The following is a 25,485-nucleotide window of genomic DNA, read 5'->3' as shown; positions in this document are numbered from 1 at the left end:
TGCAGTTCTTTAAAAAATTAAAATTTATTTTCAGAAAGACAGATTAACTTCTCCCAAGCTTTCCAATCTTCTTATCTATGATGATTTCTCATTTACAGTATCTATCTATTGAAATGCAATGGTGACAAACATTGGCACCCACCATCCTAGGTGGGAAAAACATTTAAGAACTGAAGAGTACTTTGAAATAGTTTTATTGGCTCATAAGACCTTTGCATATAAAAAAAATACCCAAAACACTATGCAGTATTAAATCACAATTACATTTTTTTAACCAATTGGAACTACCCAGAATATACATTTTTAAAGAAAAAAATCCTACTGAACTGAATTCTGAAATGACATTATGACTTAAATACTATGACAAAATAGATAATTCCTTATAACATTAATTCATTGCACAAAGCTGCCAGATATTTTCATAAGCATAACCGTTGCACAGAGTGCAAATGAACACAATTTCAACGTTACACATTTAGTTGAAGTAACCGCCTCCACCTATGGAACTCTTAAATTTCTGGCACAAAATGTTGGTCTGTTTTAACTTCCACCAGGCAACCAATTTTACAATCCAGTTACTCTTTCCCCCTCAATAAAGAGCATCCTTCTGCTGTCACTGCCTAAGAGTCAGCACCGCCTCTGCTTGAAGAAATCGACTCCTCTCAATTCCTCAGGCAGGTATTCCTGATCCACAGGCTCACTATACATGGGGTTGTACTTGTAGCCTTTGCCGTAGCCCAGATCCTTCATCAGCCTGGTTGGTGCATTCCTCAGGTGCAGGGGGACCGGGGGCAGAGGGCCCTGGTGGTTTCTCAGGCAGGCTTTGACATTGTTGTAGGCGCTGTACACCTCAATGGACTTTGGGGCTCTTGCAAAGTAGACCACACATTGGGCCAGAAGCACCTAGGATACAGAAGGACATGTTACCAGGAAGGTGCCAGAAAGGTTCTGTTTGGCAGAGTGCTTTAAAGATATCTCCAGTTAATTTTTAAAAGATTCCCACCATGCTTTTTTATCCCCATTTTTTTTGCCTAGCCTGGATAACCAGAGAAGAAATTCCTGTGAATGAGAGAGAAGTCAGATCAGTGCTTCTCATTTTTTTAAAATGAAGAACATCTTGTGAAGTCAAATTTTTCTTAAACCCTCCAGATATAAAACAGATGAACAAAAAGCTGCTGTTTGGAGGTGAACCCACAGAGGCTTCCTCTTCAGCTCCTTTTCAACCTTTCTGTCCTCCAGGAAAACTGGAGTACTTTCTCTGAACCTTGGGACTCCTGAAGAGAGTTTGAATTTATAACCTCATCCATACGGAAGGTTTGATCTCTCTAGAGCCTAGGATTCTACACAATGGGAGTTCAAAAGTCAAGTCACATATTCATGGGCCCCTGTACATCAATAGTGAAAGTAGGATATGTATTCAAATCCATCAAGGGTTGGAACACAGGAGAAAGCATTTGTAAAGATGGGAGCTGTTTACTTTACCTCACATTCGGGCATGCCTATAAAATGACAGCCTTGGTAGGCAGCAACTGCTTGTGTTAATGCAGACGGGTCTGCCAGACCTGTCACACACACAGAGAGACAAAGGAATTAAGTCACAACACACACTATCATTCCCAATTGTCCGCGTGTTGCCGCAATCAGAGACCATAACTGTTTATAGACTTGGTGACCAAAACAGTCCCATTTAGCAAAACAGATGAACTTATCTCTGATCATTGATCACATTAAACTTATTCAAGAAATATTTACTGAGTGGTAACTGTGTGGTGTCCACAACTGCCTCCTTGTGAGTAAAAATTTTACATCTACATCTACTAGTAGGAAAAACAAGAGACTATATATTACAAACACCGAAAGGGACAACGCCATGAAGACATCTACAAGGATGGGTATGTTAAAAACAAAATGTTTACGAAGACCAAAAAAGAAAAAAAAAATCTGTTCTGATCTTTGTCTTTAAATGGTGTCCAGAGTCTTCCATTTCTACCTCAGGAACTGTCCAACGAAAACCTCAACACCTGGCTGTAAAAGCAAATTGAAAAAGTATCTCTTTCATTTTAATATTCTGAATAACCACTCATATTTGAAAGAACATCCTGAAGAGGAAATAGAAAAGCACATACACACCAAGAAAAAAACAACTAAGCTCCCGCAGAAAGTCTTATCTTCTCTTGCCTGTTCCACATGATTCTATGACATCCTTAAGCCAAAAGATGTCACACTCCTCCCTCCCTCAAGCCACCTGCCCCCCCCCCCAACATAAATTGGGGCTCTGGGACCCTCAGTCACACTCACCGATGTCCTCACTGGCAAACCTCACCAGCCTCCTTGCCACATAGAGTGGGTCCTCTCCTCCCTCGAGCATGCGTGCCAGCCAGTAGAGGGAGGCGTTCTGGTCGGAGCCCCGCATGGCCTTGTGCAAGGCGGAGATGCAGTTGTAGTGCTCTTCTCCTGCACACCACAGAAGGGCACCCACTCAGGAGAGGCCCCCCGAGCCAGCTTTGTGACTGGCTGATTTAAGGAAGGCTGCACTAACATAGGTCCCAGGGAGAGTGGGATTGACAGCTGTCCTCAAAATTGCACTAGGTAGGAGGATGTTTGTTTGGTGGCCCAGTCCTGTTCAGAGGAAGAGGATGCAGCTTGGAACACAAAGCTGAAGGGGATGGGGACATTTACTCTGAAAAGTAGTCTCTATCACAGTGAATTTGCCACAGACAAGAAGGGAGGTAGGCACAGTCTCACATTCTGGTTCCATCCTATGTCCCTGCAGTCTATTTGAGGAAAACAGACCATGGGCCTGCTTGTAGCCTTCAGGATGGAGAGTCAAGTGTCAAGGGCAGCTGTCACAGTCCATTTGTTCCTGTTGTTTCCAGCTGCCTTCCTGATATCTGAAGCCTGTTATCATTTAAACCACAGCCTCGGTATAGGGACACCTGTGTGGCAGGATCCTAGAGAACTGGCACAGACTAAAAGAGCTCGCTCTGAATGGGATAAGACCCACCCTTACTATTTTTAGCCTGGCTTAACGAGGGAAACAAATCAATGAAATGTGCTTTAGGAATAACACATAGAAAGTCAGGAAATCATAGCTCAAATGATTCTAAAAAACAGGCAGTAATATTTGTACGTGTTTCACAATTTCCTGTACATCTTTTCTTTATTAAGTACAAAGAGAGGATACCCCTCTTATGAGAAAGGGGTGTGTGTGTGGGGGGGTGTTCTTCAGTCCTTCCAGAGAAGCACCTGGTGCGTCTCTTCATCACAAGCCCATATGAACAATAAGACTGTTCTGCCAGTCACAGATTTTGGGCCCCAGGAACAAATCCCAGAGGCTGACTAGTCTGTTAAGATGACATTTGGTCTTCAGGTGGAGATGAGAGCAAGCAACAAGAAACTCCCCTGGCCTACCAAGGGGGCAAGTCCCAAAAGGCAGATGGCAAAACCTCAGCAACTTGTTTTCAAGGAGGCTTGGGACAAATCGACATGTCGACATTACTGGATTTCTGTGGACAAACTGAGTGTCCCCTCTGCCAGGGTTTCCCTAGTAAAGTCAGTCATGGACACTGGCTGGGAAAGTGTACTGAGTGATTCTCATGGTTCTGGCTCCCTTTCACATATACTGGCTTGGATACCCTATGCTTTGCTCCTCTGTGAGGCAGAGCCTAGAGTGGAGGGAACTGGAGCAGGCCTGGTCAAACACATGGATCTGGAGGGATGAAAGAAACCACCTCTAGTTCACTTTCTATCTCCTCAACGCAGGTTACTCAACTCCTCCCAGCTTTACTGGGTCAACGTGAGAGGTAATTCCCACAGGTACGTGGGCCAGAACATGGACACCTGGGCTAGGTTGCTTGGGCTTGAAACCTAAACTCGCCAGTCACGCAGCCATGGGTATATTCCTAATCCTCTGTGTCTCAGTGTTCTCATCTAGAAAATGGGGTTGCCAAGACCACTCACTTCACAGGGTTATATTTAATAAATACATGTCTGGCACAGAGCAAGCGAGCACTATAGAAACACTGTATTTTAGATTCTACTATTATTCTATACTTCTGCTTTCATTATACACTGCTTTAAAAAAGTTTACATTATAATTACCTTGATGTCAATGCATGAAAGAAAATTGATTCTCATTTGGATTATTTCTTCAATTTGATACATGACCATCTGAACTATTTACTGGTTCCTATTGTGGGTACAGTAAACTAGTGAGCAACACTAAAAAAAATAATAACAACTATGGGATGGGTTCTTCATTTTATCAGTTATAAAAGTCTAAGATTAACAGGTTTCCAGGTCAATGCTTCTATAATCCCTATTTATGAAAGAGTCTATATGAGAACATTTCTCAAGTACACGAATTCTATTTACACCTGTTTGTGGATCCTCTGTATAGCAGACACTCTAGAATGGGGTGTGGGTAGAGGGAGCTCATTGATATTAGGAAGACATAGACTATAGGGTTCTCAAGGCTGTTGGACATCATATTAGGAGGCCTCCACTGCCCCTAGCTCTTCTTAAGAGAGCAAAAAACTAGAGACAAGGCAATCCCCATGGTCATGGCTCCCCAGGATTAGACACTTACAAGTATGATTTCTTGTAGGGAACATGCTCTAGGGCAAGCTCAGTGACTGTAGAGCGTGCCTGAAGTGGAAACATGAACAGTGGGGAAGAAAATTATTTTGGGAACCAGTCAGACCTGGACTTGAGGATCAGTTTTACCACTAGCTTTATGAACCAAGCCAAGTTTTTGTTATCTGCAAAATGAGGATACTAGTAAACTATCCTCTAAGGTTATTTGGAGAATGTCATATTACATGGATTTTAACTGACAGTGTGATTAAATATGAAAGAATGATCTAGTCAAAATGAAGCCTCCTTTGGGATACAAGAAGGGAGAAAAAGACCACTGCTGTTAGACCTCCAGAAGCAAGGGAGAATCCACCATGTAATAATTCCTTCACTTCTGAAAAACTTCTGTTTTCTCTTATTTTTGTATTTGACCAAAAGCAAAGCAGTGTTCTATATCTAGACATATACTTTTCAGTCTTGTTAAGCATTGACATGACACTCATGTAGGGGAGAGATGGCCATGTGGGAGAGCCCCTGCTGGGAGGCAGGTCCACATTAAAATGCAGATGGGACTTGTGTTCAACATGACCAATGTGTCCTTAGAACTAACTGATGCCCACATTACCATCAGTTGAGGGAAACTAAGGGCAAAAAGCTTTGATGACTCTCCCAAGGTTGTGCAGTGAGCCCCTTTACTCACTAAGAGGCTGTGCCTGGAACCAAGGTATTCTTAAGCCCCTCCATCACTTCTCCAGTCAATAAAAAGGACTCTCATCATCAGGAAATCTCAGAGATGTGGCACAGCCAACATGAGACATGGAATTCAATTATCAGCTTCCTTTTCTGGGAGAACTTTTAAAGGTATAGAAATTCTATTCCACTGTTACTGCAATATGACTGTGTTCAGAGACACAAAAGTGTTCCGGCATGGGAGTTCAGCCTATCTACAGTACGTTATCTTCATCTCTGACTTTTTTTATAAAAAGATGCAAATGTGCCATTCTTTCATTTAATATTGCCAGTTCACAGATTTAATAAAAGCTGACATTATCTGTCTCTAAATGTAGTTCTCTGTAAACAAATACACACTGAAAAATTAGATTTTCAAAGAAAATACTGCAAAATAAAAATATCGAGAGCCATGTAAACTCAGTGTTTAGGTTATACTCTAGAAATTAAGGATTTTTAACACTCAGGTAAAGTACTAAGTCATTCACTGCAAAAGTCCTCTTGTTATTTATTGCCTTTGCAAATGATTATAGGAATTACTGTCAACTGAATATACAGGCTTTCAAAAGTGCTTGTACTCTATAAGGTGCTACCAGAAAGTAATGAGAAAATATCTAACAATTTTAAGATAAAGGGGGAACCTGCAATTTCAAACCCCCAAATTCCTCTTGATTCTTATCAGGGTAGCTCCTGTTTTATGTCTCTTCAGAAAGGTCAGCCCTGTGTGGGAGGATTAATTCCATTATCAATGCAGACCCAAGGAGAACCTGGGTCATGCTTTGGACCCAGCAGAAGCTCAGATGCCTGGCAATGAGCAGGTGTGCACACTTATTTCCTTACAGTTTCGCTTTTTCTACATTTCAGTTACTCAGTTACTCACCTGCCCGGTCATATAAGATGTGGGATCGCTGGAGACCTTCCTTCACATCATTCTCAGTGATCAGAACTCTACTGGGAGAATAGGTTTGCCCACTCTTCTTACAGAACATCTTCCTGGAGCTTAACCTGGCCAGCACTGCTAGCTGCAGTCCATTCAAGCCAGCTCGGGCATCCCCATCACTGAGATAAGCCAGAGTATCTACTGCTTTATCTTCTATGAACACGGAAGGCCTGGAACACAATCAGCATTAGTTATAGTCACTCTCAAGTTACACATTTCCCATTCTGCAGCATACCTTAGTGAACCTGAACTTCTAGTAAGGTCACTGAAAAACCACCTTAGTTCAAGGCTTTCATCCCTTGTTTTGAACTCACACGGTTAATGTGGTTAAGCATGACTGAGATCTTAAAAGTCAGAAGCATCACTGAGATCTTAAAAGCCACAAGGGCATCTCACTGTGTCCCATGAGCCAGGAGAGTATTACACTGTATCTTATGAGCCACAAGTGTATCTCACTGCAAGTTCACTCACATAAGCATATGTGAAACAGATATCAAATGTCCTGGAAAGTCACTGTTTGACAAATGGGCTCTCTGATTCTACACTACAGAACAGTGAACATTTTATTAAAAACATTAGCAACTCATTATAGCATATGGCAACCCACATCTGTATGACACGAAAAATGCTTAGACTCCTTCCACGTAGGCAAGAGACCACATCACATCAGAATATTAGCTCTGAAAGGGTCCAGATCAAGCAGTTCAACTCCCTCGTTTTACAAACAATAAACAAGATCCTCTGTCCTTCTAGGAGGACCTAGAAGGTCTCTGGAATCTTGACCTAGGACAATTTTGAAGAGCAGTAGGTCATTTCAGAGTGGGTATTAATAATACAAAATCTACATGGGTAGAAGAGAGTTCACTAGCCTGGGCAATGATCAGAAGACTGCCAGAACTCAGTGGTGGGACTTGGGGTAAATCACCTAACCTCTCTCCAAATGTCAGAACCAAAATTTATGAACACATTCCAAAGTTTAGACCTCCATAAGAAGATCTAACTATGATTAGTTTTCAGATCTGATTTTCATCTTGACTAGTTATCAAACAAATTTCATTGCTTACAAGAGTCTTATTAATTCCTGGTTGAGCTGCAAAAAAAAGTAATTTTTCAAATATACAATTCACCCATGTCATTACTAACCTTCAACTAAAAATATCTACACAATAATTAATAAGTCCATCAGGACTGTCCTCCTAAATCAGCTCCTTGAAAAACAACACACAGGTGCCAACTGGGATGGGTTAAGGAAGGGGTCTGGAGGATTAGGTTGTCTGCTGGGTTTAACACAAAATTCCTTACACTGAATTCCTTATCATACACCCACCCACAACTTAGCCTGGAGAATAACTTGAGTAACAACAATCTGCATTTCACTCAAAGATATATCCCCAATGTCATGAAGATTGTCTAATCTCATTCCCTTACCTACCAAAGGCGGACAAGATTTACAGTTATTTGTTGTGGGCCTCATCACATATAAAATACCTGGCTTGACTTAACTTTATAAAAGAACACTCTCTCCTCAGACTCAAGAAAACTGTCTGGCTTCGGACCGCTGGTTATAGCTCAGAGACTCATCTCCTTTCCTTCCAAGGGCAGCATCTTCTCAGCAGTGAACTCAACAGATCATCCAAAACACATACCAGGATCACATTATTGGCACTTTGGAAAGTTGATGGATCATTTCTCAACCACAAACTGGATTTTCTGGAAGATGATTTAGAAGAAAACAATAGAATACATACTAAAGAGGTATAAAGGAGGGACCAACAGCTGTCTCTGAGATCAAGTGCATACTGCCTGAGGTGGGTGTCAAGGGTAAAACTGCCTGAACTTGTTTTTTCCACCTTCCATTTCCTTGGAAAGCTTCCTAGCAACAAAGTCTTCAGGACAACTGAGGGAAGAAAAGGAGTACAAGTAGGAGTCCTAATCAGTTCCGACATACGAACTATCTGACATCTGAAACCATGAGTTGGGTTGTTCATCACCATGTCATCTCTCCACCCCCACTAAATGCTGAGCACAAGGACAGGAATCAGGTTTCATTACTTCTTTGTATTTTCAGTGCCTACTAAATAACAGACATTCAATTACTGCACAGTGAATAGGTTAACTTCGATTTTCTCATTATCTCAAAGTCATACTTGTTCTAAAAAAATCATATAAAAATCTAGAAAATAAAACAGAATCCCTAACTCCATCACCTAAGACAATAACAGGTACGATAATTTCCTTTACGATCCAACCAGCTATTCAACCACTAACCTTATATGTAATTTAAGCTAAACTGGGATCACACTACATACTTAATAATGGTATGAAAAACAAGCTACTCAAACTTCATGTACTAAAATACTTTGAGATCTCAGAATGGGGAACAGATGAGAGAACTCAAGTCAAGCATTGACCTCTCAGCAAACAGTAATTACTAAAGTATCTTGAGAGGGTGTCCCTAAGGTTAGAGAATTTAACATTATTTTTTAATTTAAGTATAAACTTAAAAAATATTCTGCATTTGGAAAGAACCTTTAAAAGTAGCAAGAATTAAATGAGATGAAATCTACTTTGGGGACAGTGTCCAAACTTTCATAGCATCCTACAAAGAAATAAGCAACAGATAGTAAATTATATTGTTATAGGGTAGTAAAAACCCTTTTCATAATAAGAGGGAAAATAGTTAAAATAAATTCACTGGGAAAGATTATATTCCTGGTTAATACAATCTAGAGATGAAACAGAGAGCTGAGTGAAGAGAAATGCTCTGATCTTAACAGAATATGGAAAGAGTCCTTCTCCTTTCCCTTTCTTTTCCAGGGACCTGGAGCCTTCTGTACAATGTTCTTCTGGTAGAGGATATTGGGATTTGGAGACAGTTATTTACATGGCTAGATGTTTAAGTAGGAGTGAAGAAAGTGAAAATGTACCTGTTACTTCACTGCAGAACAAAAGAACAAAGATGGGTTTGTTAAGTTCTCCCTCCCTAAATTACAAAACAAACTCCTTGAATTTCCTTTACTAAAAGAAATTGAACACTACACGGTCAGGGTAACAACTGCTAAAAAGTGGTTCTCAATCAGGGATATGCATCAGGTTAGAGAACTTTCCTTAAATATAGATGTGGATACCATACTACCGATTTACTGATTCCCAAATCTCCAGGGTCAGACCCTGGGCACAATACATCCCAAATTAATGTGCTGTGCATATCTGTCTAAAAGGCACACCTGCTACATTATAGATGGGATCTTTTGTACTGAATCCTTTACAAATTAATACAGAGTTGTCCTTAAACAAAGAATACAGAGAAAGGTTAGGATGATAATGTTCATGGTCAGCATTCATCCCCTTTTACCTTGGTGCCTAGACTCCTTCTAGCAATTGAGGTTGCTTAATAGTTGGCAACCTTTCTTTAAAAGTGGTTCCATGTCATTCAAACTGAGTAACTGTGAGCATATTACTTAACCTTGTTCTGCCTCAGTTTCCTCCTTTAATAAAAGAAGCTGATGATACCTATTTTGCAAAGCTGTACTCAGGATTACACAAGACACACAGAATGCTCAAAGAACTGTCTGCCACATCAGGAGCATTCCATAAACGTTAGCTATTGTTATTATCACTAATGAGAATCATTTGAATCAGATGTTCAACAGTATACTCTCTAGAATTGCAAATCTTCAAAGCTGAGCACCAAACTCTGCTGTATCCATGATAACCAGAATGAAACTGAAACAAAACAAAACTTTATTCACAAAGACAGAACATATTTCACAGATGTCATCTTTCTGTTTAATTCCATGGAGGTACATGTCTTTCAAAAAACATACCATATACCTGGTAGGGTTCTACAGTGCATTCAATAGTGACCTTCAAAAGATTTAATTCCTAATTTTTGGAATCTGTGGATGTGACCTTATTTAAAAATAGGGTCTTTGCAGAACTAACTAAGGATCTCAAGATGAGATCATCCTGGATTTAAGGTGTATCTTAAATCCAATGGCAAATATTCTTATAAGAGACAGGAAAAGAAGACACAAGGACAAGGACATAGAGGTCACAAGAAGATGGAAGCAGAGATGGCAGTCAGAAGCTAAGGAATGCCAGCAGACACCAGATACTTGAAGGAAGCCTCTGGAGGGTTATGGCCTTACTGACACCTTGAATTTGGTCCTAGCTTCCAGAACGGTGAGAGTTAAGTTCTACTGTTCTAAGCCAGCCAGTTTGTTATAATCTTTTACATCAGTAACAGGGAACTAGTACAAGGTCTGTTTCTGGTTGCAGATTTATTTATTTTTTGTACCAGGTAGTGAACCCAGGGGAACTTAACCACTGAACCACATCTGCAGTCCTTTTTATTTTTTAAATTTTGAGACAGGGTCTCACCAAGTTGCTTAGGGCCTCATTAAATTGCTGAGGCTAACTCATGATCCTCCTGCCTCAGTTTCCTAAACTACTGGGATCACAGGCAGGTGCCACTTCCCTGTGGTTAATTTTAAAAGCATTGTTTTAACTTACCTTTTTTTCTTTATATTAACAGTTATATTAGTGTACTTATTTACCTTATAGTAAAGTATATATATTTTTTTTAATTATTAAAATCTACTCTATACCCACAATCCACTCTGGCCAGTACTTTCTATGCCAGTGTTCCACTCTTTCTTTTCTGTTGGGCAGCAGAGAAGATTACTTTGGAGGTAGGCAAAACAATTTAAACCTTTATTGAAAAAACAAACAATGTAAAAAACTCTATAGCCATCTTGTTTGAGGGTTCCTCTCTCTAGGTAATTAAAGAAAAGCCCCAACTCAGTACCCTACGAAGAGATAGATGCTACTTCAATTTGGACCTGCCTATCTATATAGTCAAAGGGCAATTATGGCTTCTCATTTCACCCTCTTCATGTCCAGAGTCATGCTTCTCTGGTTCACAAAAAGTTGCTTCTTCAGAAACGGTGTTCTGAATATGCCTGTGTCCTGTGATCTGGGAACCTACAATTCTTACTGCAGCAAGTAGTGCAGGATGATTAAATGCTGCTTTACTTTTTCATCTTCAGCAGCACAAGTTAATCATACCAGAGACTATGGATTTTTTTTCCTGCCTCCAAAATTAATCCAGCACAGATAGCACGCTTCACTGTATCATGTGACCAAATTCTCTTAGAGAGCAAAATACACAGAAACTGTTGCTTAGCCATACAAACCAGAGAACTATGGCACAGATAAGGAGCTTTCTATTTCATCCAGTTAAATTCTGCTTGTCCTTCAAAACTCAACTCAGCATCCCCTCATCTAGGAGGCAAAATGCTTGCTTTCAAGTATTTTAGATGTCTCTTATATCCCACCATGCCCTGTGAACAGCTTGATCATAGCATGGCACTGTAAGCTGATTTGCTCATCTGGCTTTTATCATATCATATGCTCTCCTCAGGCACAGTTATGTACTTTTCAACACCTAGCCATGCCTAGCAAATGCAGAACCTTCAAATACTGAATAAATAAAAATAGGAGGGAAATTGTTTTCAAAAGAACACTCGGGCCAGGGATGTATCTTAGTGGTAAAGTGCACAGTTAGCATTTATAAGGTCCTCGTTCAATGCCCAGCAACCCTGACACAAAAGTATACTTTTAGCTCACTCTAATGGGAATGTACAATTATATAACTTTCTTAAAAACTCACAATCTTACAATTCCTCAAGTACAATCAAGAATGGTCTTCGTAGCAGCTTTCTTAGTTTCATCTTAGTACCCTACTCACCTCTTCTCATGTATAGTTTTCAAAAGTCTAGGAATGTTCTATACATGTTCTAGTTGCTATCTAGGGCACCAAAACATGACATAAGAATACAAATGCACACTCACAGCTTCCCAGAAAGAGAAAGTAATTATGGCGGGGGAGGGGTTAAGAGTCTTTTCTTCCAGATAGATTAGTGTAACTAAATCTGATTTATCTGCGCGAGGAAGAATATGCAGCTAATGCCAATCAATAGGGATTTGAAAGTAAAATTTTACCTATAATAACTGAAAGACAACACAATTCACTTTTAATTGCCCATGGCAATCAGGGTGGCAGATACTTCTTTCAGAAAATCACTTATAATGTGTTGTGTTTTTTTGTAAAGAAATGGTATATGGTCAATGACATCTCCCAAGCTAACATCTTGTCAGAATTGCCAATAAATAGATCAATTAATGGATCTAAGCTTAACATGCTTTCATTATATTCTTCTTGCTGCTGCTAAAAAGGGCAATAGTATGAAAGAAAAAGTTCTTGATACATGGGCAATTATTCTTTATATTCGACTATATCCTTCCCCCCAATGAAACTACTTTTCTCATATCGAAAGTTAGGGTTTATTTATTCATCAACCATTTACTAAGAGCATAACTTAAGCTAGAAATAGTGAGCAAATATAAACAAGGACAAGTTCCTGTCTTCCCAGCTCTCCAAGGAAGGCAGGAGAAAGCAAATGAGAGTGAAAGGAAGTCATAACTAGGATCAGTTCTAAACAAATGACAGTGGAAAAGATTTTCTGAATGCTATGCAATTTTAGTAGATTCAGAATAACCGACCCATTGTACCTGTCTTTCATTTTCAATAACTCAAAGAAATCTTAATTCTTTCATTGGATCCTCTTAAACTTTAACATGCTTGCAAGTCACCTGGAAATTTTTTAAAATGTAGAAATCCTTTTCACGAGGATAAGCTCTACAGTTCTACTGACCTCTTCGTTACTTAAATGATGGCACGGCAGTTACTAGGGAGAGGGGAAAACCTGAAGTTATCTGAATAACTCAATACCATGAAATGATGAAATAAAATAAAAATTACCTTAGATAAATGAAAATTGGAGATACATTATGATAACAAGTACACAGAAAAAAATACACAGAAGTGTTAGAAAAATTTACCATTCATTTTCAATTTGTCTTTCAAATGCTGATGAGTCTATCACTGTAAAATTTTATTACAAAAAGCTATAGAGTTGACCCTTCATATTCATGGGTTTTGAATCCTCAAATCCAACAAATCTTGGATTGAAAATATTTTTAAAAATGTACCTGTATTGAACATGTTCAGACTTTTTCCTTGTCATTATTCCCCAAACAATATAGGATTAATCATTATCTGCATATCATTTATATTGTACTAGGTATTATAAATAAATCAAGAGGGGCTGAGAGTGTAACTCAGTGATTGAGACACTGGGTTCAATCTCCAGCACTGCAAAATAATTTCAAAACATTTTTTAAAAGTAATCTAAAGACGAGTTAAAATATACAAGATAATGTATGTATGTTTTATGCAAACACTAAACATTTTTACATAAGAGATTTGAGAATCTGTGAATGGTATCTGCAGGGGGATCCTGTAACCAATTCCCTGCAGATGCCAAGGGACATCTAAATACAATGAACTGGCAGAATCCCACTGAGACCCTGACAAGTGACCGGCCCACAAAGGGCTCCTGAATATGAGCACATCTGACTGATACCAACAGGTTCCATACTTCGTAGCTACACTTCTAATAGTCATTCCATCACAACTACACTATAAAACGAAGAAACTTCATTCTGCCCAGGAGTCCATGGCCAAATGTTTCAAGGTTTTCATAAGGCACAGCTACATCTGAGACAGGAGCAAATGGGAGAGGCAAGACAAATAGGGATAGACTGTTGAAACCTAAACCATGAGTCTATAACTATGCCTTGTACTTTAATCCTCACAGAAAAGTGGCTCCAGAACTTGGCCTCAGGGCAGCATGAGCAGCTGTGTAGTTCAAGCATGAGGTGGGTAACAGCCTCTCCTCTGACTAGATTATGCTCCATTGCATAGTCAACACATGAGCAAATAGTTCTGAAGCTTATGTTCTAAAGCAAATAAAGAAAACCTCTTATCCAAGAAATAAAATTGATTATCCACAATACATATACCTGGTGTATTAATAAACTAACATGGTATTCATGATGTAGAAACTGATCACTAAGAACAAGACAGCATCTGGTATGTCTATTTCAGTTAAAATTCCTTTACTTTTATGGAATGAAATGAGTTTGGCTTTTCAAGTATGCAAAATTAAACAAATATATGGCTATGGTGACATTAAGTTTTACTTTTTAAGAAATTATAATAAACTGCAAGGAAAGAAGCAGAACCTCCAAAGTTTTGAATTAGGTATAGGATGTATATATCTATTTGTTCTATTAAATGAGGGACATAAAATCATTACAATAATCAACAAGGTTTTCTATAGTCTTCCAAGTTTTTAAAACAGTGAGCTAAGAGAAGAACCTTTAGTACAAAACAAACATCCAAGAACTAAAATAAAATAACAAAGCAATATTAAAACCTAAAGGATTAAAGATATACCCTTTGAGACTAGGAAATGCATCTTAAAAGAAAGGATATGTTTGCAGAGATACTCTTTTGGTATGAGTTAAGCACCTCTCTCTTTTTAAAAAATTTTTTTTCCATTACTGGCAGATCAACATTTCTTCTTGGTCCCCACCTCTCTCCTGGCTGAGAACCAGCCCTTTCTGGCCCCCTGCCAAGAGATTCTCTGAGTAGTGAGTTCCCAGGACACACTGTCAACTTACTCAGAGCTGCTGTTGCTGCTGTGGCTTAGAGGGTCAGTGGGACGGCTAGAGTCTAGGACATGAATTCCCAGTGAGTTGATTGCTCTCATTAAAATAGTCACCATTGCCTCTACTGGAAGCTTCTCAAGAACAATCACTCGACAGCGGCTCAGAAGAGCTGCGTTGACCTGGAAGGAAGGGTTTTCAGTGGTGGCCCCAATCAGGGTGATCGTCCCACATTCCACGTGAGGAAGGAAAGTATCCTAATCATGGGAGGAAAACAGAAGAAAGTGATTCCAGTCAATAGTCACCTGCGGAATCCTATGTAAGTTAACTATCCATTTTCTTATTTTCCTAATTTTATTTTTACAGCATGTTCACTGAATATGGATAAAACAGTAAAGTACAACTCTCGGTTTTTAAGTTCAAAACATGACTTCTAGGATGCCAGTGTCTAAGGCTGATCTCTGACTGGTAGACTTCTAATATGGATTCAACATAAACAACTTCTTAGAAAAGTATGGCTGAACTGGCATATAGCTTATCATATCAACTACTTATTTAGAGAAAAGAAAGAAAATATGGAAACATTAATTAGTAACTCCAAAATCCTCTTCCACTGATGGACTCAGATTGTTATTCTTCCTAACAAATTTGGTGACTATATAATCACCAGACAGTTTTATGAAGAAATACTGAGATGTGTCAATGTCCAATAAAAAACTTGAAAAGCTAACATCTAGACAGAACTCTAAGGGTCTGTTTACTCAAAAGACTCAAATCAGGGAGGAAAAACTACATCTTTAGATTTTGTGAAATCCTAACTACAGGTAAAAAGCTGCAACAAAATAAATCAGGAAAAAATATGCCTGAAAAATATTTTCATGTCTACTCAGAAAAAAAGTGGCTTTGTTATAAATTGTGAACTTTCACTTTTGAAATTCACTGAAATAAACAGCAATCTTTTATCAAGGGGACTTGTGAGAGCCTAAAGGCACAGAAAACATACTCTTTAATTTTGAAAATACAGTGGAGAGAAAAAAAAAAAGACAATGATCTTAAAATCAAATGTTTACAATGATTCCTGATATTTCAGATTGAAATTTTTTAAAATTACAAACTTGATCCAAAATAGCTTTTCTGATATGGACAGCTCAGGGATATACTAATCATTTCATTTATCAAATATCATTTTCTTGTTATCAAAACATACTAAGAAAAAGCGTGGGGAAACAGGTTGGAAGGATATGGGTTGACAAGCCTATGCTTCTTTGTAGACAGTTAACAATGGTAACATTTCCTAGCATTTGTATAGCATTTTATACTTTAAAAAGTGACCTGATACTTTTTATTTTACTTGATGTACACAATGATCAAAAGAGAAAAAAGGAAGTTAATATACCTGCTGAGATTTATTGAACCGATGAATCTCATCAATAAAAAGGATGGTTTTCCTTTTGAAAAAGCTCTTTTCATTTTGAGCTTGTTTTATGACATCTCGCACATCGTTTGTCTTGGCATTTGTTGCAGACAAAGTCACAAACCTTATGCTATGTTTCTTGCTGTTGTTGGCTATGATATGAGCCAGGGTGGTCTAGAAAAGATGATGCACAGTTTGAAAAGCTAATAAGACAGAGAGTTTAGCAGTTACGTGTGCCACAATCAGCATGAGCATTACCAAGCAACTTGAACTCTCAAGAATGGTCAGAGACAAATAACATTTGGAATAACAGAGCAAAGTCTTAACATTTTTTTTTTTTTTAACAATGAACAAACCAACATTTAAATAAAACAGGAAAATAGCTAAAACTTAGGCCAATCCTGACCTATTTTTCTTTGTCCTTCACTCTTTTTGATTCCTTTTTTGGGGACTCTTAAGATCTTTGGAATCTGAGTAAAGAGAGGCTGTCTTGATTTAGCAGAGCCTGGGTGACAGCTGTGACCTCTTACCAAAGGGAAGAGAAAATTCTCCCTACTCCAGTCAGAAGTATTACAGCTAAAGGATGTAGGTGTAGAACTGATTCCAGAACAACTAGAATGGATATCTCAGTGAAGTGGTTGAGAAAAGTGAAAGAGCTTTGAGTTAAGAGACCAATAACAAAACCACTTAGTATTTGAGATGAAGGCATACCACTTCTGAATGTTCACTCTGGGACATTAATGGCACATTGATACTGTTAGCACTCATCAGAAAACAAACCAAGGAGAGTGCTGTTCACTCTGTATCTGGCACTTACTGGGTGCTCAGTAAATGTGTATATGCTATCATAAGTATTACTATTGTTAGTCCTTTAGTACTAAGAAAGGGAATAAAGAAAAAGGGAAGATTGTTTAATTAAAGGACATATGTGTTCCTGACTGGAAAGGTGGCACTTTATTTTCTAAAAGTTGTACTGCATCATTAGACACTGTGGGCTTCTTTACCAAATTGCAGCCTACTTGCCTTTTGGAATCACAAAGGCTTGCAGCTGATCACCAATCACCTCAATGAGCAGCCTGGTCCAGTAAATCTCTTGTACTAAAATCTATGACTCACTCATCTCCCTGAAGACCTTTTTCTGGCTGTCTGGGACCTTCAATAACTGATTATCCCTTCTCATGATCTTATGTAAAGACTTGACAATACTATGAATGTTACTGCTCAATCCCCTAAACAGTCTGACAACTAATCCATGGGGAGAGATATCAATAATTCTACCATCATCATAAAATGCATCTGGAGGCTGGGAGTGTAGGTCAGTGGTAGAGCATATGCTTAGCACACGCCAAGGCCCTGGGTTCAATCCCCAGCACAAAAAAACAATGTTATTTGAAATACATCTGACTTATGCCCAAAGGGAAGGCATGAATACAAACAAGACACAAAAAGAGCAAGTTGCATTCCAGGAACTGGAGTAATGAGGTGTGGTTGTGTGAGATGAAGTTGGAAAGCAAAGCGAATATCCTGTATATGGAGTCTGAACCTCAAAAATAGAAGACTTCTTTATAATCTTGATCCTAAAATTCTGTCATTCACTGGTATTCATTATCCGTCCTCTTTCTGGGGACAGAATAGCATCCTATAGTTAAGCACCTCTTAGTATCTCTTTTACCAGGCTTACCTCAGTAACTTTTTCTCAAACGTTCTTCCAATGACAAGTTCTCTAGACCCACAATATCCTAAGTGTCCTCTTCTGCACTTCTGCTAATCCCTAATGAATGTACACGGAACCAAAGACCAAAAGGCACTGATGCTTTTTCTCTAAACAGTGTAAGCAAAGCAGTAAAAGCATAGTTATGGAAAATTCTTGATGAAAATGATGTGCACAAAGGAGTTTTTCAAATTAGTTCTGAAAAAGAGTTAAACATACGACTAGTGTGATACAGAAATGTCCCTTCACAGTTTTTGTCGCATACTGTTTCCTTGAGAATTGGGTCACTAAAAATCAGAGGGAGGGGCGGGAAACTGAAGCAATGTGAAGCGAACTTCAATCCGAGTTCGACTCTTCATGTGAACCTAGGAATTCGTAGACATCTTCCTCCTGAAAACATCCAGGAATCGGGGTGGGGGAAGGGGTGTGTGACTTTTCTCACGCCCATCACGGACTCCGCTCGCGGACCTGGCAGTGCCCTAGCTGAGACCGCCCCTGAGGCCCCTAGGTTACACCATCCCTGGGCTGGGCGAGTCCTTGGAGGTCTGAACCCACGACCCGCTGACCGTTAGCGCCATCCACGCACAGGGCGCGCGGCCAGGACGGCACTCACCTTGCCGCAACCCGGCGGCCCCCATAGGATGAGCGAGGGGATTTCGTTGGTCTCCAGGAGCGAGCGCAGCAGGGTCTCCTGCCCCACCGCCCGGCTCTGCCCGATGTAGTCCTGCAGCGCGTCAGGACGCATCTTATCGGCCAGCGGCTTGCCCTCCAGCATCTGCCGGATTTCCTCCGCCGCCAGCGCCCGCGAGTGCGGGCGGCCCCCGCCGCTGGCCCCGAAAGCGGCGTCTGCGGCGTCCGCGTCCCAGTGCCCAGGGTCGTCCTCGCCGTCCGCGTCCGCGTCGCCATCGCCGTCGCCCCCCGCCTCCTCCTCCTCCTGCGCCTCCGCCTCGTCCCAGCTGCGCGGAGACGCGCTCCCCGCCGCGGCGGCCGCAGCCGCCGGCCTCTTGCCCGCCCCCTTCCTCGCGGGGCTGCTGGAGCGGGCCACCGGGAAGTCGGGGATCAGGCGGGCACCGCTGGGCGTGGGCGGCGCGTCGTAGCTCTCTCGGCTCTCAGTCTCACCGCCGTCGTCGCCCTCCTCGCCCTCGCCCTCGCTGCTCTCGGCCGCCGTCGGGGTGGCCGGCTGCTTCAGCGCGGAGCTCTCCGACAGCCGCCGCCGCTTGGCGCCCGGCGGCGAGGGCCCCTTGGCCCGCTCCCCGGCGCGGTGCGGGCCGGCCGCAGGCTCCGCGTGCCCCGCGGGGTGGAGCAGCAGGCAGCGGTCCAGGTGTGAGTTGATGTGCGCGGCGGGCATCATCTGCTGGCACACGGGGCACTGCACCTGGTGCAGCTGCGATAGGAAGGGGTCGTCTTCCGGCCCGCTCACCTCCATGGCGGCGGCCGCCCTCCCCGGCGCCCGGCGCGGCCGCACCTGACCCTGAGAACGCCGAGGCCTCGGATGCCCGCCGCTAGGCCCCGTGCCGCGCGACCCTCGCTCGGGGAGGCGGCAGAACGCGCGCGGGCCGAGGGAGGGCGCCGCTCATGCCTCACGTCCGGAGCTCCCGCGTCGGCCCGCCCTCAGCCGGCCGCTGGTACCGCCTCTCGCGGCGCGTCGGGATGTGTAGTCCACGACCGTTTGTCCCGCCGTGGGCATCGCCTCGCGTGGCCCTTCGGGAAATGTAGTCCGGGACCGGTTACCCAGACTCAGGCTACGCTTCGCATGGCACGCCGGGAAATGTAGTCCTCTACCGTTAGTCCCTGCGGGTGCTCGTTTACTTCCGGCTCCGCGAACCGCCTTTGTGGGGGGTCTCTAAGGTTGGCGTGGTGCGCCTGCGCAAAACTGCGCTGTGGCGGAAGCGGCGTCCCTTTGGTCCTTTGAGGAGCGCGGAAACCCGGGGGCATTCTGAAGCAGATTTGTGTCTGGGAGAAGAGGGGTGGCGCATTGCAGGCTTTTCATACTTGGGGAGCGGAGCAGGTTCCTAGGAGGTCACGGAGGGTTGTTTGTCAAGAAGCGGAAATGGCGGGGGCGGGAGGACCCTAACACTGCTTTATAGAAAAGTGGAGAAAGGAACTGGAGAAAAAACTTATGCACACGTGATTTTTAAAAAGTTCACTTAAGTAGAAGTTAACGAAATTCAAATAAAGGTGCTTCCCCCACCTTTAGATTTGTTGGCCTTTTAGCAACAAACTTGCAATTTGGTTGCAAATTGGAAACCCACTCGAGCATTCTAACTCCCACAACAAAATGATGACAGGTGTTACGGCTTGGATCTGGAATGTGCATGGTCTGGAATGTATGATCCTCAAAGGAGCAAGTTTCAGAAATGGGTCTTTTAGGCAATGATTAGGACTACTTGTCCCTGGCTGGTTCCCTCACGACAGTCCCCCGCCCCCGCCCCCGCCCGGCTGCCCTGAGCTGAGCAGCTTTTCTCTGCCAAGCCCTTTTGATGTTCTGCTTCACCACTAGCCCAGAGCAATGGAGTCAGCTGATCATGCATGCACTGTAAGCCCCAAATAAACCTAAATTGTTCTTTTCAGGCATTTTGGTCACTGCGACTGCAAAGCTAGTAGAACAGGCAACTTTTTAAAATTACAGTGTATGCATGCACAGATAGAAAAAATAAAAAGCAGATTAAAATGTAAGTTGCGGTATTCCACCTCTTTCAAAGTACTACCATTTCCTGTTATTTGGGGTTCTGTTTTTCTGTAAACCTACCTTCTGAAAAAAATCTTTTTTGGGTGGGGTGTCTGGCTATATTGCTTAGGCTTGCCTTGAACGTGCAATCCTCTTTTCTCAGCCTCCATAGTCACTGGAGAAAATGTATCTTAAACATGCATTTTGGTGGGGGAGATACTGGGGTTTGAAACCACTGAGATACTTTACCATTGAGTCACATTACTGGTTCCATGTATTTATTTATTTATATTTTGAGACACGTTCTTTCTAAGTTACCGAGGGTCTTGCTAAATTGCTGAGGCTGACCTTGAATTTGCTATCCTCCTGCCTCAGCCTTGAGTTGCTGGGTGTTCAGGCACGTGCCACCATGCACGGCTTAACCATGCATTTTTGGTAATCAAAAAAAAAAAAAAAGTAAATGAAGTGAGGAAAAATGAACCCTTTTCTGAAATTTGACAAAAGTAATCTACCACACAAGAATATCTCCTTGAAAGTTATCATAGGGAAGTTTTAAATCTACTCTTTTCCCTCTGAAAAATTGATAAATTGAGTCTATGATTTAAATTGACAATAGCTAACAGGAAGAGGAGCATTCAGATTCTACTACATGCCTGAAATACGGGACTTCAAGAGGAACAAGATGGTCCAATTTTATATAGAGCTTAAAGGGACAGGGGCCTGGGCTTTGCAGGTACAGGGGGGTAACTCAGTAAGCCAGGGTTGTCCTGTTAAGCAGATGAAATCTTACAGGTCTTACAGGCTGCTTGTGCTCATCTCTGTCTGGACCAGGTGCTAGATCCCCAATCTATTTTTCTAGATCTTTCCTAGGCATAAGTGGGTAGGGGTATAAAGTCAAAAATCATGTGCCTGCATCATTTATTAATGTAGATAGAGGTATATTTCCTTTCAAAAGGACAGATTGTCACAGTCATTCTTGTGTCTGCAGAGTTTTCTCTGAATATTCAAAATATACCAAAGAAATATATTTTGATATATATAGTATTTATCTCTTCCTCATTATCATCTAATAAGCACCAAAAGATTTTATTAGCCTCTTCATATGATATGAAAGGGAACAGGGTGCTTTTTTTTTTTTCCAGTTGATATGAACTGATGAATGTATCCCAACCTCCTGTATAAGGAGTGAAATCTGATTTTTTGATAGTTAAGAGATTTTCTGACTCGAAATGTTAGGCTCAAAACTAAGATTAATAGAAAAGATAAGGAAATGTGGGTTAAGCAAAGAAGACAGAAAGCAAACCTTGAATCAGCAAGCTTTCCTTTATTCTTCAGTGAAGTCAGTCAATCAGGCACCAGAGGGCTCATTTTCTGGGTATGGAGATGGTCCCCAGGGTTACAGAAGGAGTCAGGATTTTATAGTTTACAATTAGGGTGAATTAGTCATTGGAGACTGCGGATGTACAATTTGGACAATCAGGGACCTAGTTATGCAGGTTAAAATTTTAACTCAGGAAGGCAGTTATAAAAAGTTTGAAACTTATTGTCACTGGTTTCCCACAGCTCACGACTCAATGTTCACTGCTTATCTTCCTTCCTCTGGGACCCACTGTTACCTAGAGCTTCACTATTTGCTTTTCTCCTCCCAGGACTCATATGCAATGGTAAAGGGTAGAAGTCTAGGTCCCAGAGTTTCAGTATTTGCCTCCTTCCTTCAGGACCCATTGGGGCTGGGAAGAGGTAAATTTTTGCTTTTGGTGGAGATGTTGGGGATGAACCCAGGAAGGGATGAAAATTTGCTTTTTCCCCTCAAGGCCCATTGTTATCGGGAAAGGATGTACTGGGAGAGGTTTAATTTTTGGTTAATTTCTTCTCCCTTGTCCTGAGCCACTCTGTTCCTCCGTTTTTCTTGGGGATTTATCTTGTAGGAATATTATTTTCCATAACCCTTCACTATGACCATAATATAATTTCAAACTGCAAAAAACAGAGGATCATGAACTTTCGTTTGTCCTTCAAAGTGACTATCACAGGAACAGCACAGAAGTTAGTACTACTTTGAAAATAGGTTCTAGAGCTGTCTTCAAACAAGTTTTGAAGAAAAGTATTGTTAAAAATGTGCAAATGTAATATACTACACTGATTTTAAACATTTCCAGAAATATATGGACAAGGAGTCACCTTTAATTTATACAAAATACTTTTAAATAATGACAAAAAATTAGAGAACTGTGAAGTTTCTTGAACATCTTTTCTTTTACTTGATGTAAGGCCTAAAGTTTTTTGTTCAGAAATAATACATACTTATAGAAAATCTGCTCATGGATAATCACCGTTAGAATTTTAGCACCTTTTCTGAGTCTCTAAATGTATGTGAAGTTTATGTTGTGAATTTACATATAGGTGTAATTCTACATCTACACTATTGTTCCCTATATGTTTTCAAAAGTGTTTATTGTTGTAGAAAAATATTCATTATACAATTTAGAGAAAAAAATAAAAGATTAAAAAACTTATATATTATAATTCTATTTATTTTCCTCCCTCTTTTTCTTTTCTTCCTGTGGTGCTAGGTTGATATTAACTGTGAAGTATGTATCCCAACATACTAGTTATGTGCTCTGCCTCCAGCTTCATACTATTTGTTTTAGACATGTGCTTTGCTCATATATATTATATAAATAAGAAAAATAGAAAAATAAAAAGACAATTCTCCATATATGTGTATATATTTTGCTCCCAAAGTCTCATACATGAGTAGAATTGATCTATTTGGATATACTATGAGGTGAAAATGGCACTAGACTTGACTTCAAGGATCTGGGTTTAAGGTGGCCACAATCTGACCTTGGGAAAGAAACTTAACTTTTCAGACTGTTTCCAAAACTGAAAGAGGAGTAATAATGCCTGTCTCACAGTATATTGTGAGAATTAGATGGACTTAAAATGTGTATTTTGTCTAGTGCCTGCCACATAGTAGGCCCTCTATTTTTTTTCCCCTGGAGCCACTGGGATTTTCTGCATTTTCTGTCTGAAGTTCAAGGTTTTCTCCACTAGATGGTGATGGTAGAAAAATAAATAAACCATACCAGTAAGAACCTTTAATCACCTCTGTTCTTATTTACTGTTTTGCCTAACCAAATTTAAATGTTCTTTTTGAATAATCATAAATACAAATAAATGTAAACTCAATAAGGTCACAGGAAATGAATTCAGTGCAAAGCAAAAATCCTAGGCTTAAAATTTTCTCCTTTAATATCTCAGTGCTTAATTGTTTTCAGCTGACCTTGAAGTTTTACTTTGAGCAGTGTAACCATCTTCCCTGTCCTCCTTCCCCAGAGCCAGAATGGGGATGATGGAGTCAATGGTGCTGCCTCAAATAGTCCTTCTGTTTAGTGACCACAGCTGGAGTCCTAGCCTGACTGCAGTGCCTAGGCACAGGTATATTAAAAGCTTCTTATTCTTGTCAAACCTCTGGGCATTATCTTCCACCCTGCATTCATATCCAAGGTATGTTGAGCATTTGAGTCCAGTTAATCCCACATGACAAACATCTCTACCATCTGTAGTCACCATCCCAAAAGTTAACCCTGTGATCATTTGTTCTTGCTCTCCTGTTCCTCTCCCCTAAACTAAGGAAGCTCCTTTCTTTTCCTCCTGACTTTTCCTTATTCTAGAAGCTATGTCACATTTCTTATTAATTCTAATACACTTTGTGCATTTACTTTGTTTTGTAAATTGGAGCTTTTAACTATTTCTTATTGGTATATAAGAAATGCATTGTTTTTTTTTTTTTTTTTTTTTTGGTTTTGGTACCCAGTATTGAACCCATGGATGTTTAACCACTGAGTCACATTCCCACCCAGACCCTTTTTTTTTTTTTTTTAATTAATATATATTTTATTTTGGGGCCTCACTAAATTGCTGAGGCTGGCCTTGAACTTGTGATCCTTCTGCCTCAGGCTCTGGAGCCACTGGGATTATAGGTATGTGCCACTGCCCCCACCCACATCCTGCTTGATTTTTAGTTTGACTTCATATTTGGCTTTTTTTTTTTAAGAACTCTTTTATTAATTTTAAGTGATTTTTCAATTGATACTTATGATACTGAGCAAGGGATGGCTGCCCCAATACTATGGCACCAGGTTCTTGCAAAACAGAAGGAGCATTTATTGAAGGCTGACTGATAATTAAGACGCATGTTCAAATTCGTTTCTGCATTTGGATGGTGGTGAAGGTTTAGGCTTTTACACCGGTATATATGATCATCATGCCTCTTCCCAGGTTGCATGTTCCTTTTGAGGGGAAGTTACCATGTTCTAGATGAGAGATATTGATCTTGTGACCTCCAAAGGCAATCGACTGGGTGACTAGGCTTTGTCTGCCCATGCTTAACCAGGAATAGTCAGTTTTCAGCTGGTTTCTGGCAGGTTCTAGAGAATTTTCTGCAAACAACCTAGAATTGTCTTGCTACTTGATTCATTTATACCTGGTTTCTGGCCACTTTCACTTTCACTGGTAGTATAATAAAGAATACACTTTATCTTCATCCCAGTTCCTGGCATAGAACTTCAAAAACTCTGACTGATAGGAGTGCCTTTGTTATGCTAATGAGGCAATTCCCATTCGGCCCTTAGGATTGGAACTTGGGACCAGTCTAATCTCTGGGGAGCAAGAGGGTGCTAGAGACTGAGTCTGATCACAGGGCCAATGAGCTAAACAGTTATGCTTACATGATGAACTTCTATTTAAGATTCCAGACACTAAAGCTCAGTGGAGCTTTCTGGTGGTGAACACACTGGTGTGCTGGGAGAGTGACATGCTTGGATTCTAAGAGGAAAAGGGCACGGAACTCTGTGTCTGGTACTTTA

The 25,485-nt window shown here is 40.8% G+C and overlaps 1 protein-coding gene across 1 annotated transcript; it reads right to left on the bottom strand.

Moving 5' to 3' along the window:
• Wrnip1 (WRN helicase interacting protein 1) lies at window positions 1–19,578 on the bottom strand. The gene is made up of 7 exons (XM_047558401.1): window positions 18,560–19,578; window positions 16,218–16,409; window positions 14,837–15,078; window positions 6,185–6,414; window positions 2,299–2,454; window positions 1,483–1,562; window positions 1–903 (listed from the first exon to the last, which is right to left on the bottom strand). Exons 1-7 carry the CDS (start codon window positions 19,370–19,372, stop codon window positions 628–630), a joined length of 1,989 nt encoding a protein of 662 aa, XP_047414357.1. The 5' UTR covers window positions 19,373–19,578; the 3' UTR covers window positions 1–627.
• Window positions 19,579–25,485: the final 5,907 nt, after the last annotated feature.

The sequence above is a fragment of the Sciurus carolinensis genome, chromosome 7 (genome assembly GCF_902686445.1).
Source record: "Sciurus carolinensis chromosome 7, mSciCar1.2, whole genome shotgun sequence".
Lineage (NCBI taxonomy): Eukaryota > Metazoa > Chordata > Mammalia > Rodentia > Sciuridae > Sciurus > Sciurus carolinensis.
The sequence above is the reverse complement of the archived record's forward strand: the minus strand, read 5'-3'. Positions and strand labels throughout refer to the sequence as shown.

What these genes read in the sequence shown, in the direction of transcription:
- Wrnip1 (XM_047558401.1), bottom strand. Translation starts at nt 19,372, where the DNA reads ATGGAGGTGAGCGGGCCGGAAGACGACCCCTTCCTATCGCAGCTGCAC. An exon ending in GGCCGCCGGGTTGCGGCAAG is followed by an intron (nt 16,410 to 18,559) that starts GTGAGTGCCGTC and finishes CATCTTTTCTAG; the next exon opens with ACCACCCTGGCTCATATCAT. An exon ending in GTTTGCCAGTGAGGACATCG is followed by an intron (nt 1,563 to 2,298) that starts GTGAGTGTGACT and finishes TGTGTGTGACAG; the next exon opens with GTCTGGCAGACCCGTCTGCA.